A 17,466-nucleotide genomic window follows, 5' to 3' on the forward strand; every position below is an offset into this window, starting at 1 on the left:
TTTGAAAGCATAAATGCCAACTACAAGTTTCTGAAATCAGTTAGTTGGGGAAAAGAAGAAAGGGTTTGAAAAGTGAGAAGAAAGGGGGTTGCTTAATTCGATATTTGTCATAACAAAGAAAACATGTATTATAAGAATCATACCTCAGTCATCTTTATTGGAAATATCTACAAGTTTCAGCATAAAAGGCAGTATTAGCCTATTCATGAATTCCAAAAGAGGACACAGGTGACTTCTCTATGGGAGACTACATCTTCATAATTATATTTGGCACATGAAAAGCATAACAGTTTGAGATCATTTTTAGATGTGTTTAACATGTACTTAGTGAACATAATGAAAACGCACATAGAAGAGTATAGGCATAAGAAACAACAAGGTTGGGGCTGCACTCATTGCTTCATAAGGAGTTCTCTGAAGAGATGTACCTCAAGGCAATTTGTTTCTACTGCTTAAATGAAATGCATTTTTAATTTTTAAAAGGGAACTTTCTATGATTTTTTAGTCCATTTAAAATGCTGGTATCATTGTATGCCACCTCCTTCCACTAGGCAGTTTAGTCAGATACATAATTCAGAATAAGATCACTGAACAGAACAAAATAAAAACAACAACAAAATCCAAGGATCCTGATCTGTTGCTCAGGTGAAACTCCCCCCAGATTTCTTCATATCCAATGTTTTGGGGCGGTGGTAAGAGGCAAATCCAGAAACAGATAGTTCTAGATGTCTAACTATGACACTTTCAGAATAAGCACTTCTTAAGCTGTACCCCTATACATAAGCTTCAAAAACTGGTAATAAGCTAAACATGCACCATGGATAAAATATACAACTATGATTATTATTAATATTTCATCAATTGGAAACTGAATGATAGTCATATTATTAACCACACACAAATTAAGTAACAAACCATACATGAATCCAAATTTGAAACAGTATTTGTCATCACAAAAAATAACTAAATAAATTCAAACTTATTTTTGGCACTATGTAGAGGATATTATTTGTTTTACTGAAGTCAAACATGGTTATAGAAGAACTTAGAAGTCCACACACACACAAATGAATGCACCTATAGACTATTCTCTTAACGAATACTTCAATTATGGTAACAAAGTTTCGTGGTTAACATATTTGATGGTAAAAGCTGAATGTAATACATAGGTAACTTCTCAGGTTTGAGCACTGATAACTTTGTATCTGTATGCGTAAGTGTAGGTACTGAGAATGGGTACATGTGTATGTTCACATGATACGGATTTCTAAAGTCATCACTCAGTCATTTTATTTCAGAGCTGTGATAGGGTGGGAGATAAATATCCTAACATGTGAGAGGGTGCAAATTTACTTTCTAAAATTAGAGACTTTTACCATTAAGTACTATGTAGTACTCAGTGGTGTACAAAGTACAATGTAATTTACTCTGTCACTTTTCGTTTTTTTTCTTTTATCTATTCCCGGATTTAAAGTAACATAAACTAACTCATCAATTATTCATATTCTAATTAGGATGAAAAGCAGTATGTTATTTTGTTCATATAAAGTCCCCAAAAGAAAAGAGATCCCATAGACAAGACACTTGCACATGTTCACTTTGAAGACAGGAGCTGAATTTGACTCCAGGATTTCCAGTTTGCTGATCTGTGAAAATTGTTTGGGGGGTAAAAGGCTCTCTTTATTTCTCAAGTATCCCACTAAGTATCTATTAGAAGAACTCCATGCAATGATTCAATGTTTTCTAAATGAAATCCTTTGAAATAAAAATGTATATATAACCATTTCCTTTGTGCTATCAGTTTAATACCACGTGTCCAGACTCTAGAAACTACAGGCATGTAATTGGAACATGGTAAATATATATAACTACTTTCAATATATAAGTGAAGAATTATATCCAGGAGATACTGAAATACTAAATTCATATTACCCAGATAGATATCAGAAGATATATATTTCTTGTAAGGATATGTATACATATATATATAAAATGGAAGGGGCTATATATATGTATATATGTATATGTATGTATGTATGTATACATATACATATATGTGTGTGTGTGTGTATATAAAGAAATTCTCCTTACATCAAAATGGAATTGTAGCTTGTCTCCTTTCTATAATGAAGTTACAAAATAGTCTTATTCGATAATTGTGTTAAGTGCTACCTTTATACAGCTCTATTAAAATAGGAAAGTATGGATTAAAATAGAAGAACATTTGGATTAAAAGAGTAAGAACCAAAGTTGAAGTATTGCAGACCTTAATAAGACTGAGTTAAATCAACTAATGACTGTATCCCACTTCAGAGTCCCAGATAAACTGAGTCTCAGTGAGTGGAAATAATCCAAGTCAATGATGTAGAGGTTGATTTGAGACACTCTGAGCACAAAATTTGGGAAAACATAATAAAAAGGTATTGCCAGAGTAGATATGTGCTTTAAGAAAAAAATACATGACTATCTTATGGATCTGTGAGTTTAATATTTATGTTGATGAAAAAAATCAATAAATGTCTATAAACCTGAAATTAACGAGGGGTGTGTATTGCTCAATATAAAAAAGAAATGATACATCACCCCCGTTTTTAGCTCCATGCTTTACAACCCATTAATAAAGAAGGTAAACATACAGTCATCTAGGAAACTATTATTTAGGAAACTATTATTTAAAAACTAGGAAACTATTATTTAAATGCTCAAGAGTCTAGGCTCCAGAAGGTAGAGACCTAATCTAATCTAGGAAGAAAGACCAAGTGTCATGTAACGTGAAGGCCATGACTTGTCTCAAAAACCTACCTGTGACAGAGAATGAATGATCATCAATTTTTCACACACTGCCTATCTCATGTGAGAAACTACTGAAACCTTGAAAAAGTCATTCAAATTTCATAGTAAAATGTAAAGGAAGACAAAATAAATCAGGTGTAGGAAGTCCACATACAGACGAACTAGGCTATTTTTTGAATGCTGCCAATGTAATTTAAGTACACTCAAATGTGTAAATATTGGAGAGAACAATCCCATGAGTCAAAGTATAACAACTAGGTAAAAGTAAATGAATTAGTATTTTATAAAAATGAGCCCAACAGTGAATGGGAATAGTGTCCTGTGTGTGTGAGCCCCTGCTCAGCCCACAGAGCCATATGGATTACGGGCTGTCCTGTCATAACCATGTTCATGTGTCCTTCCCTGGGGAACCCGTCAGGCTTCTGGGAGATGAGTGACCACAGTGGAGAAGGAAGGACCCCTTCTGACCATGTGACAGAAATTGCCTCTACAAACCCTTTAGATTTTGGAAGATTAATTCCATATTCTAACAAACTTAAATAGAACTGAACAATATAGGAACTATGAAGTAATTCTTCCTTTATCCGGTGAATGATTAAGGCATATAGGCTATAACACCTTGCCCAGTTCAGATTTCCATAACGAAAGAGATGGTTTCGGAACACAGCCACAGAGATTATCAAAGTGTTGAACATTAATACCTTGGAGAAAGGAGGAATATTCTAGATTTTCAAGATGAAATGAGCTCAAGGAAAAACTCGATAGATTTAAGTTGGCTAGAAGGAAGATTCTGACACTGTGGGTTCTTAAACATTGAGGTGGTTTGCTGAGACTGCAGAAACTCCAATCCTGAGAATCTTTAAAAATAGAAAGGATTCAGACCAGCTGCTCAGAAGGATTGAATGTGGGCTTTCTTCAACTAAAACTCTCCAAGACCCCTCTAGCCCTCAGAGTCTAATTGTAAGTGCCAACATAAACAGTATATTCCATTCTAACACTTCTGCTTCAGTACCATGTAGTTGAGGGGGTGGGAGGGATCGCGGCGACCCACATTCACAGCGCATAACAACATGTGAGGCACTAGCTTATCATAATTAGGAGTCCTAGTGGTATCTCTGGATACTTGGACTTTCTGATTTAAAATTTCTCTTGCAAATCACATATAGCACTTAATCAAAAGTTTTAAGGATATATTGCAGTTTTGAATAATTCATGCTAATGAAGCATTAAAACATGATGAAAAGTGCAAAAATAAATAAAAATCAGGCAACTTAATTTCTCCTTCTTTATATCATCCAGACGTAAAATATTGGTTTTTCTATTAAACTAGAAAACTTGTCCCTAGTCACTTAATAATCCAAAACTTTTCCCCTAATATATCATGACATTTTTTTGAAAGATATTTGAATCTGTACATTAGCCCACAGCATGAACCAACTAATAAATTAATAATATATCGAAGTCCTAGAGTGTGGTCAAAATTATTTTACAAAAAAAAAATACTTGAATAAATCAAATAGTAAACTAATTTGAATAGTGCACTAAATTGAGTGATCACTCCAATTGTATGTAAATACATTTGTACCTAATACCACAAACCATCCGCTTCATATTTCCACAAAAGACTCTGGCATTCTTTAAAGAACATGCACAGTTAAGCATTAGGTTTAATCAAGAGTTGGTGTCCAACACCTTTTCATCTGCCAGTACCTTGATGCAAAATCTTGAAGAAGTTTATTTTCTTATAAAGTAACGGCAGCATTTTTTAACTAATCTCAACTGATGACTTCCCAAAGCATGGCTATAAAGTGCCACTCAAACTTTCTACACTGCCCAAATCAGTAGATTCATAACTTGACATAGCACACAGGAGCTACCCTCACAGCCCTGCAGTTAACTGCATTCGGTAAATATTTGCATCCATGGTACTACAGATGCTAATGACTGTGTTGAACATACACATGTAAACACACACCCCTCGCTGTGTAACAGCCTGTCAATAAATTGTAAAAACAGACACAATATACTCATGGGTAAGGTGGATATCCATCACCCACTCATTGTAACAGGACAATATCTCTTTTTGTTTATCTTGATTTTGAACGTGTATGTGTGTGCGCGCAGGTTACCGGAGAGGGAGATCCGTTCTTGCAGAGGGGCCCTCTGAAGACTCCTTTAATGCCCCGATAGTGCCCATTGCTGAGATGTCTCGAACTGATGACCAGGTAACAAGCCATGTGGGTCCAAGCAGGAGGCGCAGAGTCTCAACTCCTCACCAGACGACCAGGCGCGGAAAAGCGGGCTGGTTTCTCAGCAGCGACAGTGACTGCCACCTCCCGAGAAGAAGCGGCCAGCGGCAAGCAGGGGACGCGGCGGCGGCGGCGCGTCCCCGCTCCTCGCCCCGCGCGGGGCTCCTGCTGCCGGCAGCAGCGGCTGCTCTGACGGCGGCGGCGGCGGCAGCGGCAGCCACACAGCACTTAGGGGACCCGGCGAGCCAGTCCACATGCTGCTCTGACGAGGTGGCTGCTCAACCGCGGGCCGGCGATATAATTTTTTTTTCCTAAGGACAACTTCCTGGGTCCGCCGGGGAATCAGGAACTCCTCCGCCCCCTTTCCTCCCGCCCCTCGCTTTCGCACCCAGCGCACGCCCCGGGATGCTCAGGCGCGGGTCCCCGTCACCTGGCCGGGGGCGTCCGCGGGCTGGGCTGCGGGCTGCGGCGCTGGGCGGCCGCCGCAGCAGCAGCGGTGTGCCCGGGAAAGTGGCCGACGGTCCTGGGGAGCGCCACTCCGCTGCCCCCGCTGCAGTGGCGGGGGCGGGGGCGCAGGAGGCAGCGCGTGGGCTGGGGTGAGGACCGGGACTTGGGGACGCGGCGACCTGGGAGCGGGAGCGGTTAGCCCCGCCGTTCCGAGCTGTCGGCTGAAGGCGAGGGGCGCGCCGGGCGGCCGCGCGAGGAGGTGACAGCTGCGGCGGCGGCGGCCGGAGGCTCTGGCGGCTGCGGGACGCACCGCGCCGGCATCCTGCCTTCCGCCTCCCGGGGCCCCTGGTCCCTCTGCCCCGTCTCCGGGCCAACTTTGCGCGGGGTTTGGGGGCGGGGGCCCGGGGCGACTGGGGCGGCGGTGGAGGAGCGGAGCGGGAGGAGAGCGTTTTCTTCACTCTTTCGCTGCCTGCTCGCCTTCAGCATGTTTCAGCGCTCGGGCTGCCGGCGGGGTTCGCAGAAGCAACAGCTCCCCAGCCGGCTGGACCGACGAGCTGTGCACCCCAAATAAGGCAGACGGGTTAGATGCGCTATGATCGGTAACGGATGCAGGAGGAAAGAAGTTTTAGATAGGAAACTTGCATAAGGAATAGAAACGAAACATGCATACGTGTGTGTGTGTGTGTGTGTGTGTGTGTGTGTGTGTCCAGAGTTAGAAACGGTCACTTACGAGTCTTTAAGTACCTATAAAGAGGCAGGTTTGGGGGGTTTGTAGAGGACGTTTGTGTCTCCACAACCCTCAACAATCATCCCTCAATGGTGCTTCTTGACCGACGCTAGATCATTTACCGTAAATAAAGCCACCAGGGAGCGAGCCGCACCAAGAATAAATGACCTGTGCAGCAATGTGTTCGGAAAAGAGAAGGAAGGCTTTCTGGAGTCCGGAGACAAGTGGGCGCTCTCCACCCCGCGCTGACCTGGCGGGGTTCTGCGACCCCTCTGGTCCCACCTGGCAAGGTCTGTGCTGGGGAGAACAGGAAGGATGGCCTCCTTCCCCTCTTGCCTTACCACTGGACTTAATGCCAGGTTAAAGCTAGTGCTCCCTGTCTCCTCCCCAGTTTTCTCCCCTTCTGTCCCCCACAATGCTCCATGGCATCCTGGTTGACCCTGAGGACCTTCACAAATGATAGAAACAGGTCAAAGAAAACAGGTCATTTGGTTTTTCCTCTTCAGGCAACTCATAAAACTCTTCAAAAAAAAAAAAAAAATCCGGTTAACATAATTTTTAAAACTATCCGATAAAGCCCTGACTTTTTATTTACATGATTACAATAGTTTATATCCTTAATATTTTATTAAACACATAAGATGTAGTTCTCACTTTAAAGGTTTCAGATAGTCTTTTTAGAGTGTTTATATAAGGCAAAATGCCAACTACTTGAAAACTTTGAATTCAAAACTGCTTAAACTGACTTGCGAGTATGTAAATCTTTTTTTTTTTTAAGATTTTATTTATTTTTTGACACACAGAGAAAGATCACAAGTAGGCAGAGAGGCAGGCAGAGAGGAGGAAGCAGGCTCCCTGCTGAGCAGAGAGCCTGAGGTGGGGCTCCATCCTACACCCTGAGATCATGACCTGAGCGGAAGGCAGAGGCTGACTTTAACCCACTGAGCCACCAAGGCACCCAGGGGATGCGAATCTTGTAGGATGGTTTATTTTGTAATTATCTTGTTGGTTAAGAACTTCTGCAATAAAAAAATTATAGAACAGTGACAATAGATACAACACATCCATGTTCTGCTTTCTATTAAGACTGATATGGTTAACAATGTTATGTTTATTGAACTTAGAACTGTGAAATATTTCCCAAAGCCGAGAGTAAGTAATATTACCCATGTATAGACATTAGATATATTCTATACAAAAAAAGGGGGGGGGCATCTGGGTGGCTTAGTGGGTTAAGCCTCTGCCTTTGGCTCGGGTTATGATCCCAGAGTCCTGGGATCGAGCCCCATGTCAGGCTCTCTGCTCAGCAGGGAGCCTGCTTCCCCACCCCCCCTTTGCCTGCTGCTCTGCCTACTTGTGATCTCTGTCAAATAAATAAATAAGATCTTAAAAAAAAAAAGGTATTTACAAGCAGTGAAATTTCAAAATCAGGAAAAAGCTTTGTCAAAAAAATGAAGTAGAATTTTTTTTTAAGATTTTATTTATTTATTTGACAGAGAGAGATCACAAGCAGGCAGAGAGGCAGGCAGAGAGAGAGGAGGAAGCAGGCTCCCTGCTGAGCAGAGAGCCCCATGCGGGACTCAATCCCAGGACCCCGAGATCATGACTTGAGCTGAAGGCAGCGGCTTAACCCACTGAGCCACCCAGGCGCCCTGAAGTAGAATTTTTAAAAGGAGATAGTGCACCTCAGCCTAGACTGTTTCGCTCTTCATAAATGTAAGCATCAAGGACCTAAGTGTAAATACCATCGGATGGACTGGAAAAATCAATAATGTCACATATTGTGACTAACAGCCTCAAGGACACTATCCCTTATTAGGCAAACGTAATTCCTAATAATGTTTAATTATTAAGAATCAAGTATACTCTTCTAAAATGAAAAAACTGACAAGTAATCAAAAAGTGTACAATTCACACATACCATCCTATTGTATTATTTTCTTATTCAAAGTATTACATGTATTCAAAGTATGACATTCTTGTTCATTTGACTATTATCCTATGTGCATTTGAGTTTCCCCACAGGAAACAAATAATCCCTTTTTATGGTAATGTTTCAAAGACTGTAGTAGTATTTCTAAATTTCTTTAAAATCATTTAATTTTTGTGGTCTTTCTTCTTTAAAATGAACAATACCAATTCTTCTGCTAACTTGCCATATTTTAAGTCAGTTTTGGTTGTCCTTTGCTTTCTTTGTCATCCGTCTTAAAATATCAAGGCAAAAACTGACACATTTGTACTCTCAGCCAATTTTAAGAATAGTTTTTAAAATACATAACAATAACAGAAACAATTCTTTTCTTCTCCTGGCCAAGGGTGATTTCATCATAGTCAACAACTTCTCATCATTGTTGGCCTATATTTCACATGTTGTGTACCCAACCTAAATAACAGAAACCTAAGTGTTTTTATTTGCAGAGTTGCTATAGAGACAAAGTTGCTCAGTTGTATTAACTCCTCTCTTTGCTAAACAAGACACTTTCTAACTTCAGTAATTAAAAATTTTTAGAGAAAGTGAAAGGAAAGCAAAACACTTTAAGCCTATATTAAATGAATCTTAGCTACAGGTCAAATTCTATTACAACAAACATTATGAAAAGCAAACATCATGTGCAATTTTGCAAGGCCCTTTTATATTAAAGTAATATTTGATCTGATGAGTTTTCATTCCATGGAAGGAGATGTGGATGGCAAAGGGCATGGATTGCAGCCTATAACAAAATTAATATTTCCACGTATTTCCAGATTCATGGCTATGTCATGGATGATTGACAGAGTGAGACATCCTCTCGTCCATTACCTTTCTCAAACACATCCTAGGTCAATCCCCTTATTTTCACATCTGCTGCCCAATCTTAGTCCAAACCATCATCACCTCCTGCTTGGACTACTGCAGTATCCTCCTAACCCATCTCACTGCTTCTAGAGTTGCCTCCATACGTGACATATTTTCTCCACCCAACAGTCAGGGTAATAATTTTTATATTTTTACACATAGTGTGTGTGTGTGTGTGTGTGTACTTTTAGAGAGAGAGTGAGAAGGAGGAGGAGAGAGACTCTCAACAGCCTCCACGCCCAGCAAGGAGCTGCTTAGAGCTCCATCTCATGACCCGAGATCACGACCTCAGCAAAAATCAAGAGTCAGCACTTAAGCAACTGAGCCACCTAGGCACCCCCAGAGTGATATTTTGGAAACACAGGATCATATCCTAATACTTTCCTATTAAACCTTATCATACCCAGAATAAAGTCCAAATGATACTCTGTTTAAAAAGCCCTTCTTACTCCAGTCCCTGCTCATTTTCTCCTACTGTGTGCCTGTCTCCCTCTGCTCCTCATGGTGCTCAGAGAGACCCTTTGTGACCACCCAAGCTAAGAGATATCTGGATTTTTCTACCACAGAAAATGGTGTGTGTGGCTTTTTTTTTTTTAAGTATTAATAAAATTTAATTTTTAGAGAAGTTTTAGGTTTACAGAAAACTTGAGCAAAAAGTATAGAGAATTCCCATATGTCTCTCAGAACCCCCAGCACACACAGTTTTTCCCATTATTAACATCTTGCTTTTGTTGTGGTACATGTGTTAGAATCGACAAGCCAATATTGATACAATATTATTAACGAAAGTCCATAGTTTACATTAGGGATCACTCTTTGGGTTCTATATTCTGTGGGTTTTTAACAAATGCAGAATGAGGTGTATCAGCCATTGAAGTGTCATTCAGAATAGTTTCGCTGCTCTAAAAACCACCTGTGCTCCACTTAGTCATCCTTCCATCCCCTTGAATCCCTGGAAACCCACCAATCTTTTTACTCTCTCCCCATTTTTGCCTTTTCAAGAATGTCATAGAGCTGGAATTATATGGTGTATAGCTTTTTCAGATTGGCCTCTTTCATTTAGAAATACACATTTTAAGTTTCTTTCACATCTTTCAGTGGCTTAATATCACCTTTCTTTGTATTGCTGGACTAATGGAATATTTGAACAATATTCCATTATATTCTGAGTCGAATGGTACATCTCCCCCCAAATATTGAAGTCCCGATGCCCTGTGAACATGACCTTATGTGGCAAGAGGGTCTTCACTGATGATCAAGTTAACATGAGATCATTAGGGTGGGTCCTACTACAATATGACTGTGCTCTTTTTTTTTTTTTTTTTTTTTTAAAGGTACAATTTGGACACGGAGATGGAGGCACAGGGAGATGGCCACGTGAAGACTGGAATTATCCTTCCACAGGCCAAAAAATGAAGATCACCAGCAAGGAGAGTGACATGAAACAGATTTCCCCTCATGGCACTCAGAAGGAACCAATCCAGCCAGCATCTTGATTTCAAACCTCTAGCTTCAGAAGTGCGTGACACTCCATGTTATTGAAGCAACCCCACCTGTTGTACTCTGATCGAGCAGCTTTAGGAAACTAACACGCATTGTAGAGATGTGCCTCAGTTTGTTTATCCATTCACCTGTTGAAAGACATCGTGGGGGATCCCAAGTTTGGGCAAGTATGAATAAAGCTGCCGTAAACCTTCATGAGAAGGTTTTTGTGTGGACCTAAGCTTTCAGCTCCTTTGGGTATATGCCAAGAAATGCAACCACTGGATCTTATATTGAGTTTTGTAAGAAATTTCCAAACTGTCTTATATTGAGTTTTGTAAGAAACTGCCAAACTGTACCCCTGGCATTGCTGCCAACAATGGGTGATGGTTTCTGGTGCGCCGTGTCATCACCAACATCTGGTGTGGTCAAGTGTTTTGGATTTTTAGCCACTCTAATAGGTGTATAGTGGCATCTCACTGCTGTTTTAATTTGCAGTTCTCTAATGACATATGGTGTTGAAGGTCTTTTCATTATGCTCCTTTGCCATCTCTGTATCTTCTTTGGTTAGGTGTCAGTTCACATCATTTGCTCATTTTTTAATTGGTTTACTTATTTTCCTTTTCTTAAGCTTTAAGAGCTCTTTGTATATTTTGGGTACCACTCTGTTATCATTTAAGATATCTGCAAATGTTTTCCCCCAATATGTGGCACATCTTGTCATTTCTTACCAGTTTCTTTGGCAGAGCAGAAGCTTTTAATTTTAATATTGCCCAATTTATTTATTTATTTTTCTTTCATGGATTGTGCTTCCAGTGTTGTACCTAAAACGTCACCACCAAACCTGAAGTCACCTAGATTTTTCTCCATGTTATCTTCCAGGAGTGTTACAGTTTTAGACTTTCATTTAGGTCCATGGTCCATTTTAAGTGAATTTTTGTGGAAGAGGTAAGGTCTTTGTCTAGATTCATTTTTTCTCTTTTTTGGATGTCAATGTCCAGTTGTTCCAGCACCAGTTATTGAAAAGAACTGAATTATTTTTGCTCCTTTGTCAAAGATTATTTGGCTGTTCTTGTACGGGTCTATTTCTGGGTTTTCTAGTCTGTTCCACTGACTGATCTATTTGTCTACCCTTTCACCAATACCACACTGTTTTGATTACTGTAAGAGGCTATTTTCAACATGTTAAGCTTTTATATATTTTAATACTTTATTGTGTATCTAGGTATTGATTATTTCTCATTCTTGAATGACAACTATGAAAGCAGGGAACTCCTCTATTTTGTCTGCTCTGTGGTTCTAACACTTAAAGCAATGCCTTGAGAATACAGAAGCTCTTAACTGGTATGTGGGAAGTAAATGAATAAGTGTTTTCTATTTTAGCCTACTAATTACCACAGTTATTTCTATAATGGTGTATTGTGTGTGTGTACACACACACATACATATACATGAGAAATTCTGAAATTTGGTTGCAGTATTTTTGGGTTTTTTTAGGTCTAAGACACATTTGGCAAAATTCCACTAATTTTTCTACATAAACTAAAATAATGCCACTATTATTAAATACTATTTAAACTCAGAGCTTCTCCCAAATTCCATGCATTGTATTCTGATTTTCAAAAAACTAATGATTATAGAAACTATGGACTTAATTGCACTAAAGTATTTATTATTTGGTGGCCAGAGATTTGGCGTTCTTAAGGATGGGACCCTCAAAAGACATTTGTTACCTCACACTGATAAAATCTATCAAGCCAAAAGAGGTCTGGTTAGCAGAACTCAGGCTTTGAAAATGAAGAATGTATTAGAGCACAATCCCATATTGGGTGCCTATAGGACCAGGCTGGTAATGTGAAATGGTGAATTGTGTTGGTGAAGAATAAAACAACAGGGACCATGGCAGGTATCTCATATGGGCAGCTCCTATAGAGCCTTAGGTATATGAAATCTGAAGCAGGATGCTGTAGAATCATTGTAGTTTGTTTTTTGTGTTTGTTTATGTTTTTAATTTTTATTGTGTTAGTCACCAAACAATACATTAGTTTTTGATGTAGTGTCCCAAGATTCATTGTTTACATATAACACTCAGTGCTCCATGCAATACATGCCCTCCTTAATACCCACCACCCAGGCTCCTCCAACCCCCCACCCCTCTCCCGTCTAAAACCCTTAGTTTGTGTCTTGCAGTCCACAGTTTCTCATGGTTCTTCTCCCCCTCTGACTTACCCCCCTCACTTAATCCTTGTAGTATTTTAAAAGAAATCTGAATCTCTATTATTATATAAAATCTCCTAGTATTTAAATATTGGCAACTAAGAGAATGTATTTTTTAATTTGAATCTCCCTGAGGGCTAGTGATGATGAACATTTTTTCAAGTGTCTGATAGCCATTTGTATGTCTTCATTGGAGAAGTCTCTCTTCATATCTTCTGCACATTTTTTTTCTTTTTATTTTATTTTCTTTTATTATTAATTTATTTATTTTCAGAAAAACAGTATTCATTATTTTTTCACCACACCCAGTGCTCCATGCAATCCGTGCCCTCTATAATACCCACCACCTGGTAACCCAACCTCCCATCCCTCCACCACTTCAAACCCCTCAGATTGTTTTTCAGAGTCCATAGTCTCTCATGATTCACCTCCCCTTCCAATTTCCCCCAACTCCCTTCTCCTCTCTAACACCCCTTGTCCTCCATGATATTTGTTATGCTCCACAAATAAGTGAAACCATATGATAATTGACTCTCTCTGCTTGACTTATTTCACTCAGCATAATCTCTTCCAGTCCCGTCCATGTTGCTACAAAAGTTGGGTATTCATCCTTTCTGATGGAGGCATAATACTCCGTAGTGTATATGGACCACATCTTCCTTATCCATTCATCCGTTGAAGGGCATCTTGGTTCTTTCCATAGTTTGGCGACCATGGCCATTGCTGCTATAAACATTGGGGTACAGATGACCCTTCTTTTCACTACGGTAAATACCCAGGAGTGCAATTGCAGGGTCATAGGGAAGTTCTATTTTTAATTTCTCTTTTTTTTTTAAAGATTTTATTTATTTATCAGAGAGAGAGGCGGGGAGAGAGCGAGCACAGGCAGACAGAATGGGAGGCAGAGGCAGAGGGAGAAGCAGGCTCCCCGCCGAGCAAGGAGCCTGATGTGGGACTCGATCCCAGGACGCCGGGATCATGACCTGAGCTGAAGGCAGCTGCTTAACCAACTGAGCCACCCAGGCGTCCCTATTTTTAATTTCTTGAGGAATCTCCACACTGTTCTCCAAAGAGGCTGCACCAACTTGCATTCCCACCAACAGTGGAAGAGGGTTCCCCTTTCTCCACATCCTCTCCAACACATCTTGTTTCCTGTCTTGATAATTTTGGCCATTCTAACTGGTGTAAGGTGATATCTCAATGTGGTTTTAATTTGAATCTCCCTGAGGGCTAGTGATGATGAACATTTTTTCATGTGTCTGATAGCCATTTGGATGTCTTCATTGGAGAAGTATCTGTTCATATCTTCTTCCCATTTTTTGATATGTTTGCCTGTTTCGTGTGTGTTGAGTTTGAGGAGTTCATTATAGATCCTGGATATCAACCTTTTCTCTGTACTATCATTTGCAAATATCTTCTCCCATTCCATGGGTTGCCTCTTTGTTTTTTTGACTGTTTCCTTTGCTGTGCAGAAGCTTTTGATTTTGATGAAATCCCAAAAGTTTGTTTTCGCTTTTGTTTCCTTTGCCTTTGGAGACATATCTTGAAAGAAGTTGCTGGGGCTGATATAGAAGAGATTACTGCCTATGTTCTCCTCTAGGATTCTGATGGATTCCTGTCTCACGTTGAGGTCTTTTATCCATTTTGAGTTTATCTTTGTGTACGGTGTAAGAGAATGGTTGAGTTTCATTCTTCTACATATAGCTGCCCAGTTTTCCCAGCACCATTTATTGAAGAGACTGTCTTTTTTCCACTGTATATTTTTTCCTGCTTTGTCGAACATTATTTGTCCATAGAGTTGAGGGTCCATATCTGGGCTCTCTACTCTGTTCCACCGGTCTGTGTGTCTGTTTTTATGCCAGTACCATGCTGTCTTGGTGATCACAGCTTTATAATTAAGCTTGAAATCAGGTAACGTGATGCCCCAGTTTTATTTTTGTTTTTCAACATTTCCTTAGTGATTCGGGGTCTCTTCTGATTCCATACAAATTTAAGGATTATTTGCTCCAGCTCTTTGAAGAATACCGGTGGAATTTTGATCAGAATGGCATTAAAAGTATAGATTGCTCTAGGCAGTATAGACATTTTAACAATGTTTATTCTTCCGATTCAAGAGCATGGAATGGTCTTCCATCTTTTTGTGTCTTCAATTTCTTTCATGAGTGTTCTGTAGTTCTTCAAGTAGGTTTATTAGGTTTATTCTCAGGTATCTTATGGTTCTTGGTGCTATAGTAAATGGAATCGATTCTCTAATTTCCCTTTCTGTATTTTCATTGTTAGTGTATAAGAAAGCCACGGATTTCTGTACATTGACTTTGTATCCTGCCACGTTGTTGAATTGCTGTATGAGTTCTAGTAGTTTGGGGGTGGAGTCTTTTGGGTTTTCCATAAAAAGAATCATGTCTTCTGCAAAAAGAGAGAGTTTGACTTCTTCATTGCCAATTTGGATACCTTTTATTTCTCTTTGTTGTCTGATTGCTGTTGCTAGGACTTCTAATACTATGTTGAACAAGAGTGGTGAGGGTGGGCATCCTTGTCATGTTCCTGATCTCAACGGGAAGGCTTCAAGCTTTTTCCCATTGAGGATGATATTTTCTGTGGGTCTTTCATAGATAGATTTTATGAAGTTCAGGAATGTTCCCTCTATCCCTATACTTTGAAGCATTTTAATCAAGAATGGATGCTGGATTTTGTCAAATGCTTTTTCTGCATCGATTGAGAGGACCATGTGTTTCTTCTCTCTTCTCATATGAATTTGTTCTATCACATTGAGATATCACCTTACACCAGTTAGAATGGCCAAAATTAACAAGACAGGAAACAAGATGTGTTGGAGAGGATGTGGAGAAAGGGGAACCCTCTTCCACTGTTGGTGGGAATGCAAGTTGGTGCAGCCTCTTTGGAGAACAGTGTGGAGATTCCTCAAGAAATTAAAAACAGAACTTCCCTATGACCCTGCAATTGCACTCCTGGGTATTTACCCCAAAGATACCCCCAAAGTTGTAGTGAAAAGAAGGGCCATCTGTACCTCAACGTTTATAGCAGCAATGGCCATGGTTGCCAAACTATGGAAAGAACCAAGATGCCCTTCAGCGGATGAATGGATAAGGAAGATGTGGTCCACATACACTATGGAATATTATGCCTCCATCAGAAAGGATGAATACCCAACTTTTGTAGCAACATGGACAGGACTGGAAGAGATTATGCTGAGTGAAATAAGTCAAGCAGAGAGAGTCAATTATCATATGGTTTCACTTATTTGTGGAGTATAACAAATAGCATGGAGGACATGGGGAGTTAGAGAGGAAAAGGGAGTTGGGGGAAATTGGAAGGGGAGGTGAATCATGAGAGACCATGGACTCTAAAAAACAATCTGAGGGGTTTGAAAGTGGCAGGGGGGTGGGAGGTTGGGGTACCAGGTGGTGGGTATTATAGAGGGCACGGATTGCATGGAGCACTGGGTGTGGTGAAAAAATAATGAATACTGTTATGCTGAAAATAAAGAAAAAATAAATTTAAAAAAAGAGAGTGTATTTTTTCCTATACTATGAGAATTTTCAACAAGAGCACCATATTATGAGTGAATAGCAAATAGGAGAAGATATAGATAATAAAGAGATATAATGAAGAACTCCCATCTACAGTATATAAATAACTCATATAAATCAATAATAAGGAATTAAAAAGTAAGAGAGGGACTTCAGAGACATTTCACCAAAAAAGGTATTGATACAGGCAGTAAACATAAGAAAAAAATGCATGGTATAATTACTCATCAGAGAAATTCAAATTAAAATAGCAATGACATATCACTATAAACCCTCCAGAATGACTAAAATTTAACAAATCTAAAGCATACAATGGTGGCAAGGATCTGGAGTTCTGTTACATTCCTGGTAGGAGTTAAAATTGGAAAAACCCATGTGGGAAACAATTTGGAAATATTTACTAAAGCTAAACTTATTCTATGGGACCCATCAATCTTATTCCTAGGTAATCATCAAAGACAAATGAGTACTTACATTCACTGAAGACACATACAGGAATATTTACAGCTGCTTTATTCCTAATAGCCAAAAAAAAAAAAAAAAGAACAATGCAAATATTCATCAGTAAGAGAACAGATTAAAAAAGAAACAGATTCATTAAAAGGAGTACTACACTGCAACATAAAGGAAAAGTGATTGCTCTCAGTAAGAATACCAATTAGTATTACAAGCATAAAAAGTGAGCAAATGATTTGAGAGACAAATGACTAGAAATTGTATGATTCTATTTACATAAAATCAGGAACTGGCAGAAATAGTCTATCATGAAAATTAGATAGTGGTCGTTTCTTGGATGGACTGTATTCACTGAGAATGGATACGAAAGAGCCTTCTTGAGTCTTGCCAATGTTGTCTTGATCTGGGAAGTGATTATGTGTGTGTAAATGTGTGTGTAAAAAAGCTTTGAGTTGTATACTGAAGATTCAGTGAGATACTAGAACACATCCACCCGAATGGCTAAAATTAAAGAGACTCCCCTTACTAAGAATTGGCAAGGATAAGGAATAAGTATAACTTTAACATAGTATATGCTAAAATAATGTAACAACTCTGGAAAACTGTTGGTAACATCTCCTAGAGTTGAGTGTTCATATAACCTATGACTAGCAAAATTCCGTGGCACGTATACGTATATCACCAAAATACACAATCAAAGATGTTTAC

The 17,466-nt window shown here is 39.5% G+C and overlaps 1 protein-coding gene across 1 annotated transcript in view; it reads right to left on the reverse strand.

Moving 5' to 3' along the window:
* ZNF804B (zinc finger protein 804B) overlaps positions 1 to 16,824 on the reverse strand; it is a 526,762-nt gene extending 509,938 nt beyond the window's left edge. The window contains exons 1-2 of the mRNA XM_032305502.1: positions 16,777 to 16,824; positions 4,923 to 6,079 (exon numbers count right to left, since the gene is read on the reverse strand). Coding sequence (XP_032161393.1) covers positions 4,923 to 5,030 — 108 coding nt within the window. The 5' untranslated portion in view covers positions 5,031 to 6,079; positions 16,777 to 16,824. The remainder of the gene's footprint in view (positions 1 to 4,922; positions 6,080 to 16,776) is intronic.
* Positions 16,825 to 17,466: the final 642 nt, after the last annotated feature.

This window comes from Mustela erminea, chromosome 11 (assembly GCF_009829155.1).
Source record: "Mustela erminea isolate mMusErm1 chromosome 11, mMusErm1.Pri, whole genome shotgun sequence".
NCBI classification, from domain to species: domain Eukaryota; kingdom Metazoa; phylum Chordata; class Mammalia; order Carnivora; family Mustelidae; genus Mustela; species Mustela erminea.